At 48.7% G+C, this 26,750-nt stretch overlaps 2 protein-coding genes across 3 annotated transcripts in view; both read right to left on the bottom strand.

Annotated features, from left to right (window-relative positions):
• Positions 1-1,986: 1,986 nt before the first annotated feature.
• Positions 1,987-12,715, bottom strand: RASSF2 (Ras association domain family member 2). Of its 2 annotated transcripts, none has more exons than XM_034070617.1 (12): positions 12,559-12,715; positions 11,320-11,486; positions 8,275-8,357; positions 7,131-7,206; positions 6,840-6,991; positions 6,333-6,421; positions 4,799-4,950; positions 4,624-4,725; positions 4,401-4,452; positions 4,197-4,318; positions 3,159-3,256; positions 1,987-2,985 (listed from the first exon to the last, which is right to left on the bottom strand). In XM_034070617.1, exons 3-12 carry the CDS (start codon positions 8,331-8,333, stop codon positions 2,916-2,918), a joined length of 972 nt encoding a protein of 323 aa, XP_033926508.1. In that variant the 5' UTR covers positions 8,334-8,357; positions 11,320-11,486; positions 12,559-12,715; the 3' UTR covers positions 1,987-2,915. The 2 variants fall into 2 exon arrangements, with proteins under 2 accessions (XP_033926508.1, XP_033926507.1); XM_034070616.1 differs by lacking the exon at positions 12,559-12,715 and adding an exon at positions 11,957-12,065.
• Positions 12,716-14,605: 1,890 nt separating this feature from the next.
• The window catches only part of SLC23A2 (solute carrier family 23 member 2), a 49,535-nt gene continuing 37,390 nt past the window's right edge, over positions 14,606-26,750 (bottom strand). Inside the window, exons 10-16 of the mRNA XM_034070397.1 lie at positions 26,094-26,250; positions 24,966-25,113; positions 24,581-24,686; positions 21,446-21,575; positions 21,178-21,315; positions 20,410-20,505; positions 14,606-19,908 (exon numbers count right to left, since the gene is read on the bottom strand). Coding sequence (XP_033926288.1) covers positions 19,676-19,908; positions 20,410-20,505; positions 21,178-21,315; positions 21,446-21,575; positions 24,581-24,686; positions 24,966-25,113; positions 26,094-26,250 — 1,008 coding nt within the window. The 3' untranslated portion in view covers positions 14,606-19,675. The remainder of the gene's footprint in view (positions 19,909-20,409; positions 20,506-21,177; positions 21,316-21,445; positions 21,576-24,580; positions 24,687-24,965; positions 25,114-26,093; positions 26,251-26,750) is intronic.

Raw genomic sequence — 26,750 nt, 5'->3', positions numbered from 1 at the left:
TTCCCTGTGTCTTGTCCCTACAGGCCCTTGTCCTAAGCCCCTCTCCAGGTTTCCTGCAGCCCCTTTAGGCTCTGGAGCTGCTCTAAGATCTCCCCCTTCAGGAGCCTTCTCTTGTCCAGGCTGAACCAGCTCAGCTTTCAATAAAATAATTAATATAATGAATGTATTATTGCACATATTTACCACATTCTATATATTTAATTACAATGGAGAGTGGGCACTGTCAGTTTGGTGCCACCCAAACCAGGGGAAGTTCAGGTTGGAGATAAGGCAGAAGCTGTTCCCTGTGAGGGTGCTGAGGCGCTGGCACAGGGTGCCCAGAGAAGCTGTGGCTGCCCCATCCCTGGCAGTGCTCAAGGCCAGGTTGGACACAGGGGCTTGGAGCAGCTGCTCCAGTGGAAGGGGTTGGAGCTGGATGAGCTTTAAGGTCCCTTCACCCCAAACCATTCCATGGTTCTGTGACATCCCGATCCACACCTTCATTTTCCCACCCCTCTTCAAAGCACAGGAGCATCACACTCACTTTACCCCCACCCTGCAGCACCCCCAGCCAGCAGCTCAGCAAACAGGCTCATTGTACCAAAGCTGCTGAGCCATCGAGGCCCCAAACCCATCCCCGAAATAGCAGGAGCTGTGTTGACAAAAGCCTTTTGAACCAGCAGAGCCCCCCTGGCTGCAGCTTCCCTGTGTCAGCGTTTCCCTTCCATAGCCCCTGCTAGAAGGTGCCAGGCCTGACCCCCCTCTCCCCCCCCCACCTTTGGAATCCAGCACTTTGAAAACATAAAAATAAGGCTTCATTAGTTAATTTGCCTCATTTTGCTGCCCTGGCTCTCCAGGTAATGTAGTTTATTGGGAAGGGAGGCCTGGAGAAGCACGCATCCCCCTTCCAGCTGTTTGCATCCCCCTTCCAGCTGTTTGCAGCTGCATCGCCGCTTCTGAAACACCACAAACCTGAGCATCAATCTCTGCACAATTTAAGATGTGAGGATTTGTTTTCCTTCCTGTTTTCCCCCCTCTTTATTTCCTCTACAGCATCCAAACTTATGGATCACAACCCAGGGAAAAGCCTGTTGCTGAAGCAGCCTGTGGTGCCTCCATGGGCTGCTCTCCCCATCCCCACCTCCAGCTCACCCCAAAAACCTCCACTTCCCCCCTTGCTGTCTACCCAATTCCTCCTCTTTTCATCCCTCAGCTCCATGCCAAGGAAGCTGCCCTTACCGTGCACCCTGTGCTGCTCTTCCCGTCTGTGCCCGCTGAGCTCCACTCGATTTTCCCAATGGATAAAGCTTTGATAGGCGGAGCCAACGTCACCCGAATCCCCCTTCTGCACGGGGAGGGATAAATGGGCTTCAATGGGCTGGATAGAGAAAGCAAAGTGTGGCTGGGGATAACCTTGGGGATGCAGAGCTCAGCCTCGAAGGGGCAAAAACCCCTTCATACATCAGCTGTAAAGCCCTCAGTGTTTGAAACCAGGCTCAGCAATGCAGAGGTGTTCTAGAGGTGAGTTTTACCTTATGGGAGAGAAATAGCCAGAGGATGGAGCCCACCACCCATGGTGCATGGGGCTAAATAGTCACTAATAGTCTCTAAACCCTACAACAGCCTAATATTGCCCCCCAAATCCTCCAGCAATTTGGTTGTGACTCTCCAAAAAGGGAACATTTTTCCTTGGGAAACTCCACTGGGATTCAGGCAGGATTTGATCTTCCCTTCATCCCTCCTGCTCCCCATAGAGCCCATTTCAGTAGCGTTTCTACCCACACAGTGCTTGAGCTTGAACAAACCAGGCTCTAACCCGAGGGGGCTTCATTCTGTATTAAGTTGCTTCATGTTTTGTGTCCTTCTTACCCAACAGAACCATCCTTCACACACACAAAGACCTTGTCTTGCTGTGCAATACTTCCCTATCCACATGTTCAAGGTGATGAAGGCACCATCACAATCAGACCCCGAACCTTACAAAGATGCATTGCAAAGACTCAAAAGGAAGGAGAAAGTCGCTAGTTTTAGTTCATATCGAGGTATCAAATGGATATTGCTGGTTTAGCCTGGGAGGAAAGAGGGTTTTCCAGGTGGGATGGGGGTAACAGACCCAATCCTGGTCCCGCTGAGCCCAGGACAATGTGCTGCAAAACCCACGTGGAGAATAAACCCCTTTATTTCTGCCTCTCCTCCTCTTGCCATCCCTCCTGCTTCCCATAGAGCATCCTTTGGGAGATGCTCCTCACCACCCCCTATTCCCCCAAGCATAATTTGGCATGTTGCAGCTACCAGAGAGGTTTGACATCGTGGTTTGCTTTTCCTTCCCTAACATTAGTGCAAATTAGAAAGGATCAGGATGGGGGTTATGAGACCAGATGCAGGTTAAGGGGATGTGCTGGGAACAAAAGGGGATTTTACTCTTTTGCTGTAACTCCAACCCTCAGTCCCCAGGTTCGTTTTGGGCAGCAAAAGTGTTAAAATCCACTCCATTTACAAAAGCTTCCTGTCACCTGCGGATTATTGCCATAGGAATGTGCTTTTCCAGGTGGGAAAAGAGGAATTGTTTGTGCTCTTGCCACCAAGGGGTGGGTTCTATGCAGGGAGCCCCATACGGGCACTGCTGAAGCCAGGATCCTCCAACAGAGCCTGGAATTGCTTGTCCCCATCCTCAGTGGCTTCATCCTGCTCATGGATTTCCAGGGATTTGAGGTTTTGGCTGAAGATGCCCAGAGCCTTGCTGGGAAAACTCCCATTGGGAGACAAGGAAAACCCAAAGGATGCTGCGCAGATGAAGGATGGGTTGGCTCAGAGCCGGAGTGATCCGGGAGGACACTGGGAGCGCTCCGGGAATGATGTGGGGTTGGGGTTTGGTACAGTGCATCCTGCAGGCAAATGGCTCTTGGTGCAATGCAACCTGGAGCTGGTGAAGCGTTTCACATTGCTGTTGGACCTTCGGATATCTCCTCCAGCCTTTGCTCTATCATCAGCCGGAGGATGGAGTACCTAGAGAGGCAAAGGACAAGGAAAAGAGGATGTTTGAGGCATCAAGGCAAGAAAACCTTGGAATAATGCATGGATTAGGGATAAAAAGCTGTGCGAATTAATGCTCAGCACCACAATAACCCCCCAACCATGTCCTTAACTCCCAGCATCTCCCATTGATGAGCCCTACATACTTGCGCATTAGCTTCTTCACTTCGCGATCCTCCTCTTCCTCCAGCTTCTGGATGAAGCTCCTGAGGATGGGCATCTCGAATTTGATGTACTGAGCTACCTGGGTGGAGGAGGAACACCAAGGCAGGCCATGAAAAGGGTGATGCATGACCCTTCAGCATCATCTGAATGATATCTATCTGATACATATATCTAATATATATATATGATATGTATAAATGATATATATATAAAATAAATCATCTCCCCTAATTTAACTGGGAAATCAAGGACTCCCCATTGCCTTTCACAACAAACCCTAAATGAATCCACATTTCCCTACACAGCCAGCTAATTATAGGGGACAAAACACCCATAAACTTCACTTGCTTTACCCCCTGGCTGCAAGACTTGGCTCCTTCTTATAGTGAGCCCATGCAAACAGTGCTCTGTAAGCACAAATACACCCCAAAAGGGCTTCATTTGGCTCTGGTTTGAGGAGGAAGGTGGGAGGAAGCCGGCAGATGGCACAACGGAGCCATTCCCACCCCGCAGAGCGGTTCCCAGCAGGGAAGGTATGAATTATACCCGAGGCTGTGCAGCTATTGCTGCTCGGTGCTCAGATTTGGGGTGGTAAAACAGGGCTGCAGGCGTTTGTTCTTGGTTTAAAGCTGCTCTTTAGGCACAGGACAAGGTTTTTGCCATAAGATGGGGAGTTTTCATAGGGAGATGAGGGCTCAAAGCAGAGAAGTGAACTAAAAGCCTTTTAGAAGCAGTGTATGGAGGGAGCAGGCAGCTAACAGCAATTTGTGGCGAATATTCATGGCCTTTTTCTTTAGTGAAGGTTTTCTATTCATTTCTATAGAAATAAATGGCTCCAGAAAGCTAAACTGAGCTTTGTTCTTATTTAAGACCTTGCTGTTTTCACAGCAAACAATAAGCAGGAGGCTGGAACAGGATGAGCTTTAAGCTCCCTTCCAACCAAACCAGGCTCGGTTTCTATGTCCACCCCCTATTCCATCCCCAGCTGAATCCCAAGCCCATCCCATGTGCAAACTCACGTCATAGGTGACTTCTTCCACTTGGTCCTTCTCCATAAGGAAGACCTTGGAGACCTGCTCGCAGGGGCCCTGCAGGATGCGGGCGATCAGGGGGTAATCACTGCCCCGCAGCTTCTGCTTCTCTGCAATGCCAAAAGCACCGATGGATGTCCCAGTGTGTGATGGGGCTTTGCCATGGATGCATGGGGGGGTTTGGATACTCACCTCCACTGGTGTGGACAATGTAGAGAGCAAACTCCTCCGCTGAGTTCTCAATCTGAATGGAGACATAAATCACTGCTAAAGGGCCACATTTCCACCCAGGATTCCCCCAGCTTTAAGGAATATACCCCATTATTCCCCTCTGCCATTGCGCTTTGTACCCATGGGGTATAACTCCCCCCATGCACAGCATCCCAGGAGCATCAGGGTGGGAAACCTCAAGTACCTTGAACTTATTGAGCAGCAGTTTGAGGACCTGAGGGGTCGTCATCGTGCTGTTAATGCGGACATTGGTGATGGAGCCGTACGCCGGCGTGAACACGGATGTCTGTGGGATGCAAAGCCCATTTAAACCTTGGATTCCTCCCACAGGGATGGGTCCTGGGGAGCATGGAGCTCACCTTGTGGTTGTAGAAGTGCCCGTTGATGGAGAAGCGGTGCCGGCGGATGCGCCGCTGCTCACCGGGGGTGCGGGTGCTGCCCCGGTGCCGGACCCCAACATCGCTCCGTGTCCGCATCAGCTGCGGCGTCTCCTCCGCTTGGGGTTTGGTGCCTGGAAGAGATGAGTTTGGAAGGGAGCACATGGGAATCCCCCCATGGATGCATGTGTGGGACTGCCCAGTGCAGGTCTAACCCACCAGTTTAAACCATGACAGCTACTGGTTTATTCTCTTAAAGGAGGTCATTAATTCATAATGAACTGCTTAAATCCAAGCTGCTACCTGGATAAAGCCTCTTGTCCCAGGGGCTGGAGCATCTTTCCTTGCTTTTTCCTTATCTAACTATTGCATTTTTCTCTTTTCCCTTAATGAGAACAGACAAACGAGGCCAGCGCCTCAGATCTCTGTGTGAAAACTGGCTCCAGATTATTATAAACCAGCTCTTCATCCATTTTTAATGAACCTCTGGGGCTCAAGCTTGGATGTTTTCATTCCAAGCATGTCTGCAGCGAGACAAATCTCTCCTCTCCAGATGCACACCACAGGCCACAGTGACTAAGCACTCAGGAGGAGCTGGGCACGCATGTTATGCACTGATTTGAACAGGCTTTTGAGGAAGAAATGGGATAAAAGAGCTCTTTCTTATGCACTGGCGGAGGATTAACGTCATCGGGCTCAAATGGGGTAGCTCTATGGAGCGATGCGGTGTGGGTACCACCAGGGCAAGCTTGAATTAAAGGGGGGGATAAGTGTTGTGCATGGATAGATCACAAAGAGAAAGGGGAAAAGCTGGAGGGATGAAGGACGGGGCAAAGGGTTTCATGGGTCAATGAGTTTTGCACTTCCCAAGCTGGGAAGTGGGTGAGCATCCCGGAGCTGGAAGGGTTGGCTCCTTCTTCTCTGTCTGCAGGGTATATTTCCATACAAATATCACCACTCCCCCCCAAAAAAACCCTTTAAAATAGCCAGAAAACCCTGCAAAATGCCCTGATTTAATGGGAAAAATGCATAAAGCCGTTTTTCCCAGTGGGAATGGCTGATGAGGCACCTTGTGCTTGCCAAACAAGGGGTTAATGAAGCACCAGTGGATGGGCTCTTCCCCCTCCATACAGAGGAGAAACCAGGGAGGGGAAAACACTTGGCAGCAGTGTTGACTTCCCCATGGCAACGGAACTTCCCAACAGCCCTATTCTTCTTCCCTAAAAGCAGAGCCTCCGGGAAGGGGAAGTGCCGACATCCTTTTCCCTATGATCCCACGAGGCTTTTTGCTTCATCCCCCTATTTCTTTCCAAGCTCCTCTTCACCACATCCCTTCCCTGAGCAAAATCCCTTTGGAAAGGCTTCAGCATCAGGGCAATGGCTTAAAGGAACCTGGGGGACAATGAGGACACGATTGCTGGAGAGAATAAATCCCTATTTTCTCTAATGAAACTGGAGCATGGAGCAGCTGCTCCCGATTCCCAGCCAAATCCATCCGGATCCATGCCCAGCTCACCTGCACAGCTGCGGGGAGCCTCTGTGTTTGGCACAGCCTCTGCATCCGTGACCTGGATGTCTGGCAAGGTGCTGGGCTTCAGCATGGACCTGGCAATGGATAATGATGGATGTCCTGTTAGCAAAGAGCTGTAGCAGGGATGGGAACGGGGATAAATTCCCCTTTGAGCCCCCATGCTGCTGTTTCCAGGATGGAAGCAGCCTGTTCTCCCTCGGATTTGGCAGATAACCATCCCTTAGGATTGCAGCACAAGCTAGTTGTCCCAGATAGTCATCCTGTCATCCAAATTTGGATCCCAATAGTCATTCAATAAGTCCCAAATCCTGTTCTGCTCCCAACAAAACCCTTTGGAGGCTCTTATCCTAGCTGCCCTTCCCAGGAAGGGATGCTGAATCCCAAAAGTGCCTTGTTACAAGCTCCAGCACCCAACCTGCGCAAGCAAACCTGAACCTCCCCCTTTTTCCCCTCTTTTTTCCCTAATCCCATGATCCTTCTCCCATTCCTCACCCATGTGCTCCCAGGTTGCATCCCGAGTGCCAGGAGGAAGAGGATGGTGGAGGGCGGATGCGCTGGTTGTCATCCTGCATCTGCAGGCGGATGGGTCTCCGCAAGCCCCAGGAGATGTTCAGCAGCCCCTCTACGATGAGCTCACCTTCCTCCTGCATGAGAGATGGGAAGCTCAGGCTCCGAGATGCAAACAGCAAGGAATAGAACCAAGGAATGATGCTTTTAATGGGAATTCAACCCCATTCCATAGGGTTTTGGCTGCTGGGTCCCTGCTCTAAGGGGGTTTCTTACCTCTCGGTGCCGCAGCTGCAGGTTTTGTCCTTCATAGTAGATGTTGTATGTCTTCAAGTGTAAAAGCAGCTCATTTCTGGGGGGGAAAATGGGAAAGATGGTGAGAAAAGGCATGGAGGAGCAAGGGGAGGGCATTGGAAGCAGCCCTGAGTTGTGGGAATGTGGGAGAAAGCAGGAATTGCTTCCAGTGTCAGGCTGACTGATGAACCTGCACCACTGCAGGGGGACCCAAACCAGCTTCATCTGAGGCAAATGTGGGTCTTTTGCTGCCTTTAGGTATCCCTTGCTGGGGGTATCCACTGTGGGGTCAATCCTTAGAGGGAGAAGCTCCCTGCAACCATAAACCTTGGGAAAAGGCCCAAGGAAACGTGTCAGACCTTGTGGGATGTGGTCACAAGGCTGGAAAAAGGAGTGTGTTTTGGGAGCATCCAAGCCCTTGGGTCATGCTGGAGTCACAAGTTATCATAGGCGAGTCCATCCCATCAGCATCTCGCTCCATAGCCTGACACTGGGCTGGGATGAAGGCTGAGCCTTGCTCCAGTTGCAAATGAATAATGAACATTACAGAGATCCCAATGAACATTAAAGATATCCCATTCCCAGCTTGGGATCCTGGGAAACGATGCCCCTGGCATTCCATCACAAAGCTGTCCTTAACTCAGCTGGGTGGCTCGAGGATGCTCAGCATCAGCAGACCCGTATAAAGAAGCACAAAGCACAGGGATTTGGGGTCTGGAGGAAGTAAAAAGAAGGGGGAAATAGCACAAAGCTGCTTTATCTCCCCAAAAAATCCCCTTTGGAACTTGGGAAGCATTTTACTTCTTTGCCAAAGAATGAAAGAGCAATTCCTAAAGGGGACTTTTAAAGCAGAATCTCTATTTCATGAACTCCATGAACTATTTCATGGTTTATAGAAGCATTTGGCCACGCTCCTGAGAAAGAAAACATCTCCAAATCCCATCAACAACCCCATTGTTTTAAAGGAAATCACCATTTCTTGCCCCAAAATGGCTTTTCCAATCCAAACCAAGTTAAATCCCAGAGTCCCTCCACTCCTCCCAGCTCAAATCCCCCACCCGGAGCACTGAGGTTAACTTCCCATCTCCCAGCACTGATATCCCTGTATTCCAGCCCTGGATCTTACTTGGAGATGTACTTGTCCTTCCCGCAGGGAACCGGGTACTCGCAGCCTCCGTAATCCATCCTCCTGCTCTTCTTTCATGGGAGCTGAATTGCAAAGAGGGAGGAGAGAAAAGCACCAGTGTGAACCGCCCCAATAGCGCATCCCTGATGGGCGCCCATGGAGACGGGAGCAAAGGGATAAAGTGCTTGGGATGTGGGACTGCTCCTGGGAAAACGGCTCCGGCGGATGCAGCCGCAGGGGGAAGTTTGATGTGGATCCTGTGGGAAAACTGATGGGAATGAGGGAGGGGAAATCAGATAAGGGGAGAGGTGGTGCAAACTCACTGAATATTTAATACCGGCGGGATACGCTTACGCTGGCATTTGCATTTGGAGCATCCACAGATGTGTCCCGGCAATGCCAGGCCTGGAAGTGGGAGGGTTGTCAGTGGGATTTGTCCCTTTTCTGCCTTTATTTCACTCGGGTTTTGCTGCAAAGCTTTGGAGAAGGAAGCTGGATCCGACTGGATCAGCAGCTGGATCCGACCGGATCAGCAGGCGCAAGAGCTGGTTCCTCAACCTTGGTTTTAACAGTGCTGTTCCCTCCAGTGACAAAGCATCCCAATTTCTTTCCTATAAACACTTGGAATCCCCTTCCCAAAATCCCACCTTGGGAATGGCCCTGGGTTGGAGCCACAAAGTGGGATTAAAATGAACTTCCATGTGAAAGCCTCAGGGGCTTTGGGAATAAGGCTCTGGAGAGACCTGGAAGTGCAACATCAGGGTTGGTTGTGAGCAATGAGAAAGGGCTTCTCAGGCCAGGCTGTTCCTTGGGTGTTTATGGGAATTCCTATGGATGGGTTTTCATCTTCCCTCATCCCAAAAGGAGAAACAGAGGTGAGAGAAGAGCATTTGATCCACAGAACATTGTTGTCTTCCACCTCCCTCCTCACCACGTGCTTCCTCCCCATCCCATGGGATCCTGCCTGTTTTCCTGCACACCCCATCCCACAATGACATCCAGGCAGATAAATGACTCAATCAAGGCCTGTATTGAAGGAGGGACCTGCTCCATAACCTCAGCACAGAGGAGATTCCTGCTTCTTACCCCACACTTTGGGATGCATCCCGGCACATGGATTCTATGCAATAGCAACACTGTTGTGTGTCACCATTGAGGAGGTGGCCAAAGCAAAGCTGGTGTCTGAGTGGGCAGAAGGAGGCAGGGGAAGGGCAGGAAATGGGCCCATGGGGAAAGCAGAAGAGGAACCCGGAGCCTAAATAAACCCACACGGAAAAGCTGACGAAGCTTTGGGTTTCCGGAGGAGCCGGGTGCGCATCCCACATGGCAAATGGGCATCAACCTCCTCCTGCGCCGCATCCATGGAATCATGGAATCAACCAGGTTGGGAAAGAGCTTTGAGCTCATAAATCCAACCCTTCCCCAGCACTGCCAAGGCCACCACTGAGCCCTGTTAGAGCATCCCCTTCTCCATCCGAACCCCCCAGGTCCCTCAGCCGATCCCCATCTCCTGTGCTCCAGGCCCTGCTCCAGCTCCATCACCCATCCTCTGGTCCCCATCCAGCCCCTCAATGTAGTGAGGAGCAGGGAACAACCCCAATAACAACCCTCAACAATGGTATCAGGAGGGGATTTGGATCCAGTTTTGGGATGGGTGCTGCAGGGACCCTGGGGTTACCAGATGTGAGATACAGGAACGGCAGAAACAAGCATCTCGCTTGTGGGTGCCCCTGAAAGCGGATGGAGCAGCTCAGGGGAAGTCCCCATTGAGGCCCTGCTGCACCCAGGGAGGTGAAGTGACACAGGAGCTGCTTGGTTCATGCAAAATGGGGCCAAAAATACCAAAATGGGTGAAAGCCTCCCCCCTCCAGCAGCACAGCCTTTGGGACCAAAGGGGGGTTCACTCCATGGCACCGTGGTGATACAAAGGGGTGAAGCTGAAGCCTTGGTTCCATCTAAAGGGATGATGGGATGAATCCAGCTGGGAAAACACGCTCCCATTGGGTTGAAGGGAGCCCCAAAGGGCAGGTTCACCCCCCTGTGTTAAGGAACCTGGTTTCCTGTTTACCACCATCTTCACTCCGTCACCACATCCCCTTCTGAGCAGCAAGAAAGGGCAAATTCCTCCTTATTTGGGCTCCTGAGAGCACCGGCCTGGGTGTGGAAGGGGCTGGGGATCCATAGGCAGATCCCAGTCACCCCCATGCCCCCGATGGGCTACCAAAAAGGCTGGAAAAGGCCAACATGAAAGGGTTGGAACCACGGGAATCGTCCATCCCATTGCTCAACCTCTGCTGCTCGGTGCTGTCTTCACTTCCTGCCTCAGTTTCCCCACCCCGAGCTGTTGCTTTCCCTCTGCTGCTACCTCTCAAATGGCTTTTAACCCCATCAGATCCAATGGGTTCTCTCTGCGCACATGGCAGGAGGATTTCAGCCCTCTCTGCCCTCCAACATGATCCAATGGCTGCTCCCACAGGAGCTTTTTAGGTCTGATGGGCCCCAGGCTCATTCCCCTCCCTAAGAACAACCTTCCCAAGGCCCTTCCCTGCATCCATACAGCTCCAGAGGGAGCTTGGCCATGCTTAAGGTGCCTTGCATGGAGCAGGGATGAGAGTGCACTTGTACTGAGCTCTGGGGAGATGCACAACCCCAAACCTACCAGAAGTATAGGAAAACCAACCCCAAAGACCATGTTTTCAGCAGGAAAAGGACATCATTCCCTGCTCCTGCACAGAAAGGAGCAGTTTCCAAGGGGTTTTGCTTTCTTGGCCCCCTCCCGCTGCTTTGGAAGCATCCCCACTGCCTCTTTGACATCTCCCTGCTCCCCCCGGCCATGCAAGGGATTGTGGGAATATCCCACTGCCGGGGGAGGCCGCGATGCTCCCCCTGTACAACCCCTGGTGCTTTCCTGCATCCCGGGTGGCTTTTAACCAGCCCAATGGAGCCTGGACCCCAACACAACCAACAGCATCATCCGGAGGCAACGATTCCCCCTTGGAACACCGATGGGATATGATGGGATGTGATCCACCCGAGTGCTCTCACCCCGTCCTGGCAGATCCTTTGGCTCCACGGATGCTCCCACAACCTGACGCTGCTGCGGCTCTGGCCCAAGGGGTTATGTTGAAGCTGGAATTCCGTCCGGCATCCCTACGCTCCAAGGTGCAGCAGCTCCATTGTTTTCCACTCCACTATTGTTCTCCAGCCCCGTCCTGCACAGGGAACAGCGGGGCAGCGGTGAGGGGCGGCAGAGCCACCGGTGGGTGATGCTATGGGGGGGCCACCTCGCTCGGGGGCCAGCAAAGGGACCCATTGGCCACACTCAGCAGGTCGGACCCCCCTCCAAAGAGCTGGTGGCCACCAGCGGCTTGTGGTGGGCTACGAGAAGGGAGCCGGTGGCTCCCAACCCGGTGTGATGGGAACCGGGCGGCTCGGGGGTCCCTGCGGGCCCCCGGTGATGCACACAGGGGTCGGGGGGTGCAGAAGGGACCGGATGCTCTCCTCTTCCTGCCCCGGGGCAAGGCGCAGCCGCCTTCCCCTTCTACCGGCTGCGGAACGGGCTCGGGGCAGCTCCGGCTCCGCCGCACCGGGGACAGGGACCGGGATAAGGATGGGGATAGGGATGAGGATAGGGACAGGGATAGGGATAGGGATGGGGATGGGGATCCCCGCCCGCACTCACCCAGTGCCGGTCCAGCTCCGCAGCCGGTGCCCGTGTGGGGCCGCCCCTCGGCGGGTGGGGCCGGGGCGGGGCTGCGGGATCCCGGGTCCCCCCTCTCGGCTCATCCCGAAGGACACCGGGAACGCGGATCCCAGAGGATGCCCCTGGATCGGGTCCTGCCTCCCCCCTGCCCGGCCTGGGGTCCCAAAGGATGCTCCGGCCCTGACCCCCTCCGGCTCCGGGTTCTTACAGGATGCGCTGCTGCTGGCACCGAGGACCAGGACCACATTCCCAGTGCCAGGGATCCCAAAGTGCGCCCCATCCCATGCATCCAGGTTGGAGACGCTCTTAGAGTCAGCCCCAGCTCTGCACAGGACTCCCAGAGGGAGCCTGTTGGGCTGCATCCCATTGACTAAAGGGGTTATTCCTGTCTTATAACTCCCCAAACCCTGTGATATTCCATGCTGGAGCCACGCAAGCATCACACTTTGATGTTGCTGTTGCTTTTGGGGTGGTGCAATGGGGCCATGGCCCTGGGGTCCCATCCGGCTCCAAACCCACTCCTGAGAAGATTAAGGAGGAAATAAATGGAAACAAATCCATTCAGATTTGCTTGGATCTACCTGGATCTTAACCCTGGCGCAGGTCGGGATCACGGTTACCTCCGGAGCGGTGCCTGGGCTCCATCCTCTGCTCCCGGCCTGCGGGCCCCATCCTGCCCCTCCGCAGGGAAGAGTTGTGGGGATTAAGGAGGGCTGCGGCTGTGTCCCTCCTCCTTTGTCTGCTCCTGACCTTTCCCAGCGCTTTGGGGCTGCTCCAGACGTTTTGTTTTCCTCCTTTTTAAGGAATTCGCCTTGAATCAGCCCACACGAAGGGAAAAAAACCCTCCAAGTGCATAAAACAAAGGAAGAATCCAAGCAGGCGCTGGGGTAAAACAAGCAGCTCCTTATACCCACGGGTTGTAGCCAACCCTTTCTGCTTGCTTTTCCCTGGGTTCGTGTGATTTGGATGTAAAGGAGAGGTTCAGGAGGAGCCATCTGGCTTGGGAAAAGCCTGACTCGGCAGAAGCCGGGATGAGGGTTGGATTTGTATTCCAGCAGCATCTTCCGAGGGCTGGCGGAGCTCAGAGGCCCTTTGTCATGGGAAGAGCCTGGCCCTGCTGCACAATGGAGCAGAGCCAGCCCCGAAACCCTGGGATTTAGCCCCAAAGAAGGGGAAAAGCTTCTACCTCCTGCTCCCAGCTTGTGCAGGGGAAAAGGGGAAACAAGAAATCGAGGGTTTTGCTGTGGGAATTTGGGGTTAAATCCCGATTTTCTGACATCCTGGCTCATTGCTTTCAATGTACAGGGGGTGGCTCAGAAAGGATCAGCCTGGATGGAGGCGTTTGTGCCCTAAAGCAAAGGGATTTGAGCTGCTCCTGCCCTATGAGGACCCCCTGCAAGGAGGGGACACAGGCTGCCAGTGTGAGGATAAGGAGCCCAAGAGGAACCAAACCCTCTCCAGGAGGAGACCAGAGCTGAGCATCCCTCCCAGGCCTGGGGAAAGGATGCAGCAGGATGCTCCAGAGGCAGGGCCTGTGCTCAGCTGCAGAGGATGCCTCAGCCCCTGTACCACTGCTTACATCAGTGTTCCTGCACTAAACACCACACAGGGAACACGATCGATGCCTTTTAAACCATCAGCTCCAATGGATTTACTTCTATTTCCATTCCCCTGGAGGTCAAGGACCTCAATCAGGCCCAAGCATAAAGCACCAGCTCCAAAGTTCTCCAAAATCCAACTATTTCCCCCCAAACTGAGCAAGCATCTGAACTCCCCCCTCCCATCCCCTGGCAGCTTCCATTAGTGCAGCTTCCCATTAGTGCAGCTTTAAGACCCCCAAGGTGATTGTCAGTAAATACCAAACAATATTGCATGTGGATACACATCGGGAGCATCTGGGAGCTGTTACACAGCCTCCAGGAAGCAGATGGGAAGAGACCTGGCTCCTGAAGAGGCCTTTGCTTGTCCTCAGTCCATGTGTCTTGGAGTCAGTTGCCTGTCTCCAGCTGAGGATGCTTCATTCAGGTTCTGAGCTGCTGCTTAGGATAAAGCCCTTCTCAGTGGGTTGATGCAGCTGATGCTGGATGTTGATCCAGGCAAGATGTAAGGGGAACACGGAGCCATTGCCAGAGCTCTGATCCCATAGCACAGAGGATTAACCAGGATTAAGAGCAAAGTGGTTTTGAGCACACATCCAAACCCAGCCCAGCTCAGGCACCATGAGGAACCCCTGGTGCTGCTTAACCAGCTGCTCCTTTGGCTTTGATCCCACAGCTTGATCCCAGATCCACTTTCACCCCCTATTGATGTGGATTTAGGTGAGTTTGGGCCATTTTTCCTCCCACCCAACTTAGGCAAAGTGTGGTATGGAGGGGTCAGCAGCAGCTCCATGGGGACACATCTTGGCTGGGAGCAGGGATGCACCAAACCCAGGAGCTGCAGACCAAAGAAACCCAAGGAATTCACTGTGTCTTCATGGGATAAGTTTGGTGCTGAGAGCTAGAAGGGTCAGGAGAAGGCCTGGGGGTTGTAGGGTACAAAGAGCTGCTTGGTCTTTACATCACCTGCATTCCCAATGGGAATGTGAAGGGGATGTTTGAAAGGAAGGGAACCACCACGCTGCCAACGTTGCATCTATGCCCGCGTTTATTTATACTGAACAGCTTTAAAAATACAGAATAAAATAGCTTTATCTACTATTATTCACAACATCTGGTCCAAATATTACATTTTTAAATATTTAGTTGTTTAATGAAGCAATGTTAGAAAAAAAAAAGATGAAATAATAATAATAATAAAAAAAACCCTCCATAAAAGAATTACACATCTCAGAAAACAAAAAATAAACCCAAAAAGGAAGAAAAAACAACCAACCAACCCCTCTTCTTGCTGTTTAACAAAACCCAAGTGTTTTACAGCCCAAGTCAGTCACGAAGTCATGGGAAACAGAGAAGGAATCTATTTATCCCCACTGCCTAAGAACAGTCAATAGTTTGTTAAGCCAAAGGTTGTTAGAAAGAGACAAAGTAGAAGAATTTGGACTGGCAGCAAGATGATGCAGTCAATGCCAGATAGGACACAAGGCAATCCTAACTATTACCTCTCCTAGCAATAGGTACGGCTGACAACACACAGTCACAAACTGGAACGAGACAGGAAGGTTCTGGATGGCTCTGAACACGGATCCCCAGTACTTCAATGCAGCCCAGCATGAAGCTGTACAGACCCATGGGCAGAAGCAAAACACTGGCAAAGTCGTGGCCTCCTCCAATACTGCAATGACCCATTGGAGCTGTATGGATGTGTGAGCACAGAGGATCTGTCATCCCATGGCCCAATGGCCGGAAGCCTGAAGAAACCCTAAGAAACATGCACCAAGAGGGATGTTTTCTGCCAAAACGAGTGACCTGCTGCTCCCCACCCCCTTAAAACAACAGGAAAGAGGGAAAATGAAGTCGCTTTTGGTTTCAGAAGGCCACGTGAAAGGAACACCATAGGACATGCTGGTCTGGCACACATGCGCTTCTACATCGAGACACAAATGCAGTCAAGCACAGGTTGGTTTAGGCTGCATCCAATGGCTCACTCAAGCCATCAGAAGCTGGCTTTTAAACCACGTGTGCCTGGAGTGCTGTTTGGACCACAAATGATGCCCTTTCCAATACCTTTAACACAGGATGCAATGCTCTGAACATGCTCCTTGTGGTATACGCAGGACCGAGGATTTCAGTTTGCCAATCTGCATCGGGAGTACCAAGGTCTCAGTAGGGAGATGAACAAGAAAAGAAACCCTTTCTTTTTTGGTAGGAACAGAAAAATGGGTAAATAAAGTATACACACCTACTATAGATTCGTCAATGAAGAAATTCTACCATCACATGACATTGTCATGACAATCATACCACTCCCTCCCAGGACCACGGCGCTCGTGATCCTGAGTGGAAATGTTATTTTTTAATATATGGAAATAAAATACTGCAATATTCATGTACAAACCAAGTTGCCATATTTAAAGTCAGTATTAAAAAGGCAGAAAAGCAAATTCTGGGTTGAAGGTTTGAACTTTAAGGAGCGAGGTACCTGATTTCAGTCCCTCTGCCAAAGCACTCTGATATGACAACATGAAGTTATAGCTCTTGGCTATGAAACCTCAATCTCCAGAGGTATAATTTGCAAGTCTTGACTTTAGAAAACGTGTTTGAACATTAGCAAGAATCCTTAATTTAACCTAAACAAAAGAATACAAGAGAATATCAATTACAAAAGTCCCAAGTTTTGGGTTTTTTTAGTGTACATTGATACCATCTTTGATATGACAAAATGAGATTTCTACCATGAATATTTGCCCTTCTCTCTTCAAATGTTTGCTTGAAACATCTCACAGCCTCTTATCTCAACCTCTCAGGTGTCACTTCCCTTGGGTGGTTTTTAGTTCAGCCTGAAAGGCAGTAACACAGCAAGGGAAAAACACAGTATAGCATTTACAGTGGGTTTCTATAGGCTCATACAGCAAAGCCTGGATGGAACCCACCAACACGATGCACTGAAATGCTTTTTACAACTGTAAGTTCATCCTCTTGCTGACCATCCGGCAGCACCAGGCTGGTCCACAGCAGCCAGCCTGGAAAAGCAGACCTGGAAGGAAGATTTAAGGTCCACGATGGCAAAACCCACATGGCAATTCAGAGGTATTGCCCTCATAAAGCAATGCATCTGCTTCAACTGGCAGCTCTGGGATGGATTCAGGTGCACCAGAAAGGGGAGTTTCTCTTTCCACCCTTTGCTCCCCAAAGCACAGCCTGGTGCAGCAGCTGCATGGTCAAGGTACTGCCAATGACTCCATCCTAACCCTTTCACTACACATCACAGGTGCTTCAGCAGATCTTCCCAAACCTGAGGCTCCTCTTTAACCCTTCATGTTCATAATAACGTGGAGAGAGTTGTTACAGACACAAATCTGGTTACAAAAACGACTGCTAACTACAACTACTTGCTTTAGTGTTATCAAGGTCAGTGGCTAGAACAGCAAACACGCTGGCTAAATGCTACTGCGCTTCCCTCAGCCAGGCAACAGGATCAGCATGGTAGGACCCAAAGTCACAAAAAGAACTAAATCCAACAGTTAAACAGTAACTGGATTTGATTGATTCGGATGGTCTTTCCTCTGCTGCAAGACAGGAGTGTTCTGCTCCAAGGAGGAAGAACAAGCATCCTTGGATGCGTTGCACTGTAATTGTCACTTCCCACTACAAAAGGTTGCCTGAAGTATGGTGAAAGCTCCATCCCTGGCAGTATTCAAGGCCAGGTTGGATTGGGCTTGAAGGAACCTGGTCTAGTGGAAGGTGCCCATGGCAGGGAGTTGGAACTGGATGATCTTAAGGTCCTTTCCAGCCCAACCCAGTCCGTATGATGGCAATACAGAACACGCACAGCCCAAGGTGAGAGAAGAGAAATGCCACTTCTCATCACCTCGTCTCTCGACTGCATCAGCATTTCAGTTATCAAGTGTATATGGGGGGAGAAGCCAGCAAAGCCCCATGGCTCTCTGTGCCCAGTGCCATGGCTGGACTTGACATCCCAATAGAGCTGAGGTGGCACTGTTTAAATGAAACAAAACCCTTTGCCTCCCTTTCTCAACACTTAGAAGATAACCAGCTTTGGCATTTTACATCCTTACAACCACCGTACATAGGTGGCTTTTATTTGTATTCCTTATATATATATATATGTATATATATATTTATCTTTTACCTCTCCCATGTCTCCTACACATCTTTGGTTGCACATAAAAGTTGGGAAATTTGGAAGCTTCGTGCCACTGATTAGAGGTCTCCGTACTCAAACTACCTGCAAGTGGATGTGGAAACCTAACCCCTCTCTACCTGAAGAGGAAAACTTGAACAATGATTAAAATCACTTGGTTTCACAGGCAATACTAACCTTGTCTACTACACTAGAACTCTTCCGAGCAGCTTTCAACATAGTCCAATTGACACCAAGACCGCAAACTACTGAAAGTTCCCTGAAGCAGGAACAAACACATGCTTTTGTTATGGAAAAAGTGGTATAAAAGAGTTGCTGGAAACAGCCATGGCATGCTGAGAACGTTATCAATGGAATCATTCCAACTCTACACTACTCAGTACTGATCTGGTAAGCTCTTTCCTTTGCCCTCCCCACCCCAACCCTTCCATGCTTCAATAACAAATGCACCTGGAAGTAGACTCAGAGAAAACAGAGTTCCTGCGCTCCTGTCCAGTAGTCAAACTTGGATAAATATGAGTGAATTACAGGATCTACTGTTGGGTTTTTCCCAGGAATACAAAATGCAAGCACCGTAGAGCATACTGGCCTTGAAATTACATTACACTACATTTCCCTGATGATCTCCACAGCTTAAAAACGCTTTTGGGGCCAACACTGAAAGTCTAAAAACTAACTTGCAATAGTAAGAACATTAAACATGAATAAAACTTTTAATTATGAATGCATGATGAGCATGAACACCCACATAACATCAGAGCTGAGACTATTCCAGGAAAAAAAAGATCTGAATGGTGCCCTGACTGGACCCAATACCCGTGAAACCATCCAGTGGGTGAGGACATCAAATGGAGTGTCTCAAGATCACCTCTGCAGCAGTCCAAAGCCCCACAAAGAGAGAAGGCAATGCAACATAAGCTGCTTGTAGGCAGCACCGTCTCTTGATATCCAATTGGGAATACTCAGCACAGATCCAAACCAGGGAATGCCGGCAGTGCTGTGACCATGTGGCTTACCCTGTATGAAGAACAGTGTGGATACACACGTTAACTGCTTAAAACTGCTCAACAAATGAGCATTTTTATCCAGGAAATGTCCTGCTGGATACAGGCATTGGGCTGTAAAAACTGTTACTGGGCTCCATCTGGAAGCCTGAGGTTTTCCATGTCTCTAAAACCGAAGCTATATGTGATCCTCTAAAGAAAACCTGCTCTGGCCACTCTAATCAGGTGGTTAAATGCCAGGCAGAAAAGGCAAAGTGAGATGAAGTGAGTGGTTCCTTCTACAGCTTTAAGCTGTGAGCAGTCAGTCGTTTGCATTGGCAAAGTTATCACAGAAACTTTCTGTCTGAACACTGGATATGGGCTGAAGGATCAGGAATTCAAAGGAACACCCTCATGATTTTGCCAGGATCAACTGAGTCTGGTTTCCAAAGGGCTGAAAACATGGAATGTGCAAATCAACGCGTAGAAAACAACATGTATGGGATGTGACACGACTAGAAGTAAATCCACCCCTCCCCTGTTCTCACTGGATTCAGATTTTCTGGCATAACTACCATTGCCAGCAATGAACGTGCCAAAACCGCCAGTCAATGCCTTACATCAATCACCGTAAGTAGGAACATCTGTCAACAGCACCTCCATACTTTGGGAAAACTAAGCCCCACTTCAAATACCCAGGCTTAGGTGAGCAAGGATCTCTAGCTTTGGAGAATCACACAGAGGAGCATCAGCAGATTTGACCCAGAGACACTAAATCTGGTGCCATCACCCACAACAGGAAAGCTTTTTTTTCTCTCTTTTAAATCTGTCTCAGCTCTGGTTCCAGAATTTAAATGCAGATATACAAAACATATATTTTAATGCTTCTTAATCAGCAAGAAACCGCAAATACATCTTTTACTACAACTAGATAATAGAATTTCAGCTAAGGCTATACTGTAGCTTCTGAGTCTTCATCTGAACTCCTGCAGTTACTGCTTTTCCTGAAGCCTTTCCATGTGTAACCCATGAAGGTTGGGCTGATGGGCAGGAAGCTGAAACACCTGTATTTCTTAACAAAGTTCATGCCAAAAGGCAAATCGTATGTTTCCATGCCATCCAGTGACTTGCTTCCTTTACCAACCCCCTTCTTCCATTTCTGTATTCCCCTTTCTTCAGGGCTCCCTAGAAGTCAAAAGGGGAAAAAATACATCTGTAAGTATCTTCATTTAAACACACATAGAGTAGAGGTTAAGAGAAGAAAGAAGACCCCAAGTGTGGTCAGCAAAGCAATGAAACCATCTTCCAGACTCCACAAAGAGGCAGGAAGAGAGGGAAAACTCTACTGGAAATGGCTGTTATCTGGTTTATTTTGTAACTGGAAGTCGAGGCAAATTTTTGCTCTCCAATGAATGGAAACAGGTTTGGATCTTTGAAGTATTTAAAGCAACAATCTTCTGAAAATGACTGTTCTGGGTTGATTTTTATCAGCTATTTCATATGTTTAGTAAAATGGGTGACCTTAACCAAGTGTTCCTTGAGGCACGTGGCTGGTCAGCAATCTGCTTGAGGTGTTGAAGAAGTCAACAACTAAAGCAGTACCCTCTTGCTCATCTCCTGCCTCCATGGAATGCTGTGCTACCTCCATTCAGAAAGGCAGATGTTATCTCAAGTAAAATGACTGACCTGGAATGGTGTTATCCAAAATAAACGCCACGCAGCCACCGACAAACATGGCTGTAGTGAGGAGGACATTTAGGACTTGATCGATGCCTGCTATGCCTACAAGAACAGGGTAAAAACACTTAGAATCCCATCTTTACATCACACATATACATGTCCTACTGATGTACATGAAGGCAAAACTTGCTACTGAATTCACTGCTCAAGTAGGATCCTTAAAACGACCTGGGAATACATGCAGAAGAACCTTCACCTGACATAGTCCACCACAGGGACCCCTTCTTTCCCAAAGTGTAACTCCAGAAGCTTTCATTGCTTATACAAATGTCATGAAATGCCCTTTTAGCTTCTACTGCAGACAACTGCTCCATTTAAACTGAATGGAAAACTACAAATTGGAAAAAGGAGAAATGTTCATAATGTAAAATCCTGTGGACTCAAGTAATTCCTTTTATAAACCTTCACTTTTTGAAAGGGCAAGACTTCAGAGCAGAACATTGCATTAATATATTGTCATCTAACTCTGCCTGAATGATGGACATTTCTGAGCAACTTGAAACAGATCAGATATGCTCTTATAGCTGGTTCTGAAGTGACAGATATAAAAAGTTAGCTAATATTTCCCTTAAAAATAAACACCAAATACATGTCTCCAGTGACATAAAATGTCAAAACCCAAACGAATTCCCAGCCTCCAAGCTCCACCTTGGTCTTCCCCCTTATTCTTATTCAGTAAAAGTAAGCTGCATGTAAATGAGCAGAGACACATACCCGTGACCAGTGGATTTTGTTTGAGATAGCTTGGAAGGACGAGTCCAAAGAAAATGGAAAATCCAAGGACAAACAGGTTCCGAGAAGAATTTAAGTCGATGAACTGGAGGTTAGACAGACCCACGGCTGTGATCATCCCTAAGGAAATAAAACAAATCCCAGCTTTTAGATAGTCTTATTCAAAAGAAGCTAGCAACATACATAGAGAGGAGCACTGAAGTAAAGATCTGGCCATGCAGTACACGGAGGAGCAAAAAACATACGTTACCAAAGAGAGTGCAGAAGAGGGCACCGAGCACAGGGTCAGGCAGTGATGCAAAGAGAGCGCTGAACTTGCCAACCATCCCAAGCAGGAGCATGAAGGCTGCTCCATACTGAATCACCCTGCGACTTCCAACCTGCAGAACAAAAGGGAAAAGACACAGGAAAAAGTCCACATTTAGTCCAATTTGATGCCTTTTCATTCTCTTATTCTTTTCTGCATTTCAAGCTTCAAGCTTTTTGGTTGTGTTATAACACAGGCTGTAGAACATTGGCAAATGTCTTGGAGGGCTCAAGTGAAACATGGCTGCATTCCAGTTATAACATAACTTTGTTTGATTTTGTTTTCCCTAACATCAAGTCATCTTTAAAGCCATCTGTAACCACTATAGCCACTGTTACCATGAAATGTGGTGCAGACCCATAAAGAAAACAGATCATAACTAGGAGATGGCAAACATCCATTGCAAGGCAAATGAAGAGAAGAAGAACACATCCATATGCTGCTGCCCTTTCACCCATGAATGCAGGAATTAGTTACCTATCACAGAGTCAACTAGATGCAGGCTTTCTAGACAAAGATTATCAACTGATTTTATAACATCCCTCTTTGAGATCAGAAGTGACTTCACTTCACATGCAAATCACGGCTGTGCTAATGCTGTGAAACCAAATGCCTACACTTCCCAGTTTTGTTTTAAGCATCTTGGAGCTGGATGAGCTTTAAGGTCCTTTCCATCCCAAACCAGTCTGGGATTCTATAATTCATAAGAGGTGCCCCAGGGACCAAACCAACCCAACCGGTTACACTGGTACGGTGGCTTATACTGAAGCCCTTTGTAGGTTTCCTGTTAAAACCTATTAAGAGAAGTAGATACAAATTTGTTAATTACAGAATAGTTTGGGTTGAAGGGACCTCAAAGCTCATCCAGCTCCAACCCCTGCCATGGACAGGGACACCTTGCTCCAAGCCCCTGTGTCCAACCTTGCCTTGAACACTGCCAGGAATGGGGCATTCACCATCAATGCCCATCTTCACTATTTAGCTGTCAGGTGAGATATGTTCACCTACAAACAGAAGCTACACCAGTAAATCAGGGTCTTCACTAGAACAACAGAAATCAGCTTCCACCTTTCTCTGCTTCATACAAAGATTAATTTCCTTCAGACCACCAGCATCTTGCTCTAGAATTATCCTCCACCACGAAACAGGCAGATTCTTTACAGCATTCACATAACAAAGACATATATTTATTCAAATGCTGAACTATTACAAGGCAAACAAATTAAGCTCCTTTTCAAAGCGACTCAAAGCATCCTGGTGAGCATTTAGCTCAAACTATGTATTTATTCCCAGGATATGTATTTATTCCCAAACTATGTATTTATTCCTGTAGACACACTTTATGTGATTACTTTGGAGTGTGTGATATGGTAGCTGGCCCCTTACCTGAGTATCTATTTCATCATCAACACTTCGGCATCAGCTGCCTAGGCTTTTGCCCCAGCTAACCAGACTTTACTGTCTCCTCTCACCAACTAAAACTCAGTCACAGCCTAACTCAAAGACTCTGCACTATTTACATCCAGCTGAAGCCTTCTTCTAAGTGTAATCATATACTAATGTCAAGGGAGTAAATGCTTTCCCAACTGTTGCACTGGCCTAATGGGATCACCAGGACTCTCTACCCACTCAAGACTTCCTCTCCCAAACCAACAGCAGAGTATCTACATGCCAAACTTCTATTTTGATGTAAATTGAAGTTGAAAAGTATGAGGTTTTTAGGAATGAGCATGCAGACAGGAAAACAAGACAAAACACTGGAGCAGAGCCATCCAGCTGTGCCATTCTGGATAAGGCATATTCACTCTCCATCATGTGCTCCGAACAGAGGAGACTGTAGTTAACTCTGTTCTCTGGAACAGCTGCCAGTTTTACATTCATTTTCCATTGTTCCAAAGCAAAACATACACGTGCTGCTGTGGACTGTGAATAAATAAGTGCTGTTAATTCATATCCACTCCTATGAAGTAACTGCAGAGAGGAAGCAGAAGAAAATAAACCTTTATTTCAGGGGTTTTCAAGTGAAATTTCTTCTAGGAAATTTCCATCCCCAACGGAATGAAGCCTGACACAGTCAGCAGATGGTGCTGTTAGCATTTAGATTCCACCCTAAACCCGAACAGAATCAGCCTTTGTGCCAGAGGAAAACATGGCTGAAGAGAAATTCATCCTCTTCAGTGGATTTAGTCAGAGGGATGAGTTATTGTCAGATCTGTTTTCTATCTTGTACACATGAAGATTTACAGTGTCCCAGTGCAACAAGATGTACCTATCTGCAACATAAATTACTCTTACTGTCCCTGCTGATGATTTCTAAACAAGGTTAAGTTAACAATATCAAGCAAGTCTGCCTGCAGTCCAAGGTCTCCCAGTTCAGCAAAGCATTCAAGCACACATCCAGTCCCACATGGGAACAAAGGCACTCAAGTGCTTAGATATTTCACTGAGCATCACCCCAAAAATATGTAATTCCCTAAGAATGTTCAGGGCCTTAAGACCTGACCATGATGGAAACAAGTCCTGAGGGTGCATTTAACTTTAGAGCTACCTTGACTGTAGCTCCTGTTCCAGCTGTGTCAACAGACACAGACAAATCATAGAATCGTGGAATGGTTTGGGTTCAAAGGGATCTTAAAGCTCACCCAGTTCCAACCCCTGCCATGGGCAGGGACCCCTTCCACTGGAGCAGCTGCTCCAAGCCCCTGTGTCCAACCTGGCCTTGAGCACTGCAAGGGATGGGGCAGCCACAGCTTCTCTGGGCCAGCCCTCACAGCATCTCCATGCCCTCCTCTGGACTTAGCTCTAACAGGTTCCAATAAAACCCAAGGACCTCAAGTGTTCAAGTGAGACATTAACCCCAGTCCGTACTCCAGTGATGTTTTCAGAATCAAGACAGCCCAAAGAATAGCAATTTCTATACAGTTTGTCATGTTCAGGTAAACTCAGAACACTGTGTAAAGTGTGGTAAACAGTATGGTTTCTTGGAAGAGGATCATGCTGGGAAACATGAAAATGCCACGAGCCACCCACCAGAGGAGATAAAAATACATCACAGAGTAACCAAGGTAAAGCACATACCTTTGTGATGCCCAAGACACCAATGTTAGGGCTGGAAGAAGTTGATCCGTTCCCTGTCCCAAATACTCCATCCAGAACACAGGAGAGACCCTCAATGAAAATCCCTCTGTAAATCAAAACCAGGGAAAAATAAGAGTCAAACTTGCATTAGCTGCTCTTTATTTCTAGAGCTGCACTTCAGGTGAATGTGACAGGCTCCCCCGATTCCAGATCTGATTTAGGGACTCTGTCCCTGTAGAAACTGTACTATTAGCATCCACAGACTCCAACAGGAATAGGAGTAGGTCTCCAATGCTACATTTCCATTATTCCAAGGAGGAAAAACCCCATAAAAGCATAAAAGTAGCTGAAGACACTGAAAAACACTCGTTTTTTGTTGACATACCTGTTTATTGCATGAATAGGTGGAGGAGGAGCACAGGACAATCTGGCACAGGCATAGTAATCTCCTATTGATTCAATAATGCTGGCAACAACGGCACTGAGCATTCCTATTACTCCAGCAGCTGAAATTGTTGGCAGTCCCCACTGAACTGTGAAGGAAAGAAAACTGAAATCTCTTGTGCCACAGAAAAGGATTCAGGTATCAAAACGTGCAGCAGTTTCATAGGATCATAGAATTATTTAGGCTGGAAAAGACCTTTGAGAGCATAGAATCACAGAATGGCTTGGGTTGGAAAGGTCCTTAAAGCTCATCCAGTTCCAACCCCCTGCTCTGGCAGGGATGCCTCACACTAGATCATGTTGCCCAAGGCTCTGTCTAACCTGGCCTTGAGTACTGCCAGGGATGGGGCAGCCACAGCTCCTCTGGGCACCCTGTGCCAGCGCCTCAGCACCCTCACAGGGAACAGCTTCTGCCTAAGAGCTCAGCTCAGTCTCCCCTCGCGCAGGTTCAAGCCATTCCCCTTGTCCTGTCCCTACATCCCTTGTCCCAAGCCCCTCTCCAGCTTTCCTGCAGCCCCTTTAGGCACTGGAGCTGCTCTCAGCTCTCCCCTTCAGGAGCCTTCTCTTGTCCAGGCTGCCCCAGCCCAGCTCTCTCAGCCTGGCTCCAGAGCAGAGCTGCTCCAGCCCTTGCAGCATCTCCATGGCCTCCTCTGGGATCACTCCAACAGCTCCAGGTCCCTCTTGTGCTGCTGCCCCAGAGCTGGATCTGGACTGCAGGAGGAGGAAATCTCACCAGGGCTGTATAGAGGGGGAGTCACCTTCCTCCATGTTACATGTACGGTCACACTATGTTATTAGAAGTCAAGAGCGACCTAGGTAAACCCTGCAAATACCTTCTACACATTCAGAAACTCAGCCTTTCTTGGGCAAGACCTTAAATTATCAGATTAAAGAGGAAAACAGACAAAAGAACATCATACCCCCACCTACAGTGCCTTTGGATTAGTGCACATTGAAGTGCATCAGAACATGGAAGTGAGAGGGAAAGAGCAAAGCTTCTGAAAACAACAGGAATGATTCCCACGGGCATATTATTAGCAAGGCAGCTCTGAATCCCAGGCATACTTACAAGGATAAGGAACCTTGAACCACGGAGCTACCAACAGCACTCCCCGGCGTGCGTCTGTGCGAGCGTAGAAGCCGTACTTGGAGCTGTCAGGGGGAAAGACGTCTGTCACAGTGAAGATGAAGCAAAGCAACCACGACACCAAAATAGCTAAGATAATCTGTGAAAGAAAAGGGGGAAAAAGGAGCTGTTTACTATCATTGGCAATATTCATCAACAGCAAACAGCTCCTGCAGAGGGTATCTGTTACACACATATCCCAGTGTGCTCTTAAGTGATATTTAAGTCTGAACAAACAGCTAATCCTGTAACAGATCCATGAGGTGGTTCCCTCTGGCCCCTTACAAAGGTGCTGTTACAAAAGCTTTCGAATTAGAGCAAGCCTCCTCTCTTTGCTAACAAATGGGAAAGTCTCCAAATGGGCACTTAAACAAACCAGTGAATTAGGCTCAATTTTACCAGAGAACTAAAGAAAAGCCTTTCACATGGAGCACCATGTCTTGCTTTCATAAAACTAGAAGATAATGATCTCACCATCCCTTTTTGGAGGGCTCAGTTTAGGCTTTCACTGCATGCATAAACATACTTTCTTCTCTATCCCCTTCCCTCCCCTCTTCATCACTTCAATGACTCCCCTTCATCTTCATCACTTCAGTGACT

Source organism: Melopsittacus undulatus, chromosome 18 (assembly GCF_012275295.1).
Source record: "Melopsittacus undulatus isolate bMelUnd1 chromosome 18, bMelUnd1.mat.Z, whole genome shotgun sequence".
Lineage (NCBI taxonomy): Eukaryota > Metazoa > Chordata > Aves > Psittaciformes > Psittaculidae > Melopsittacus > Melopsittacus undulatus.
This window is presented reverse-complemented; position numbering and strand designations above follow the sequence as displayed.

What these genes read in the sequence shown, in the direction of transcription:
- RASSF2 (XM_034070617.1), bottom strand. Translation starts at nt 8,333, where the DNA reads ATGGATTACGGAGGCTGCGAGTACCCGGTTCCCTGCGGGAAGGACAAG. An exon ending in AAGGACAAGTACATCTCCAA is followed by an intron (nt 7,207 to 8,274) that starts GTAAGATCCAGG and finishes TTTCCCCCCCAG; the next exon opens with AAATGAGCTGCTTTTACACT. An exon ending in TGCAACCTGGGAGCACATGG is followed by an intron (nt 6,422 to 6,839) that starts GTGAGGAATGGG and finishes ATCCATTGCCAG; the next exon opens with GTCCATGCTGAAGCCCAGCA.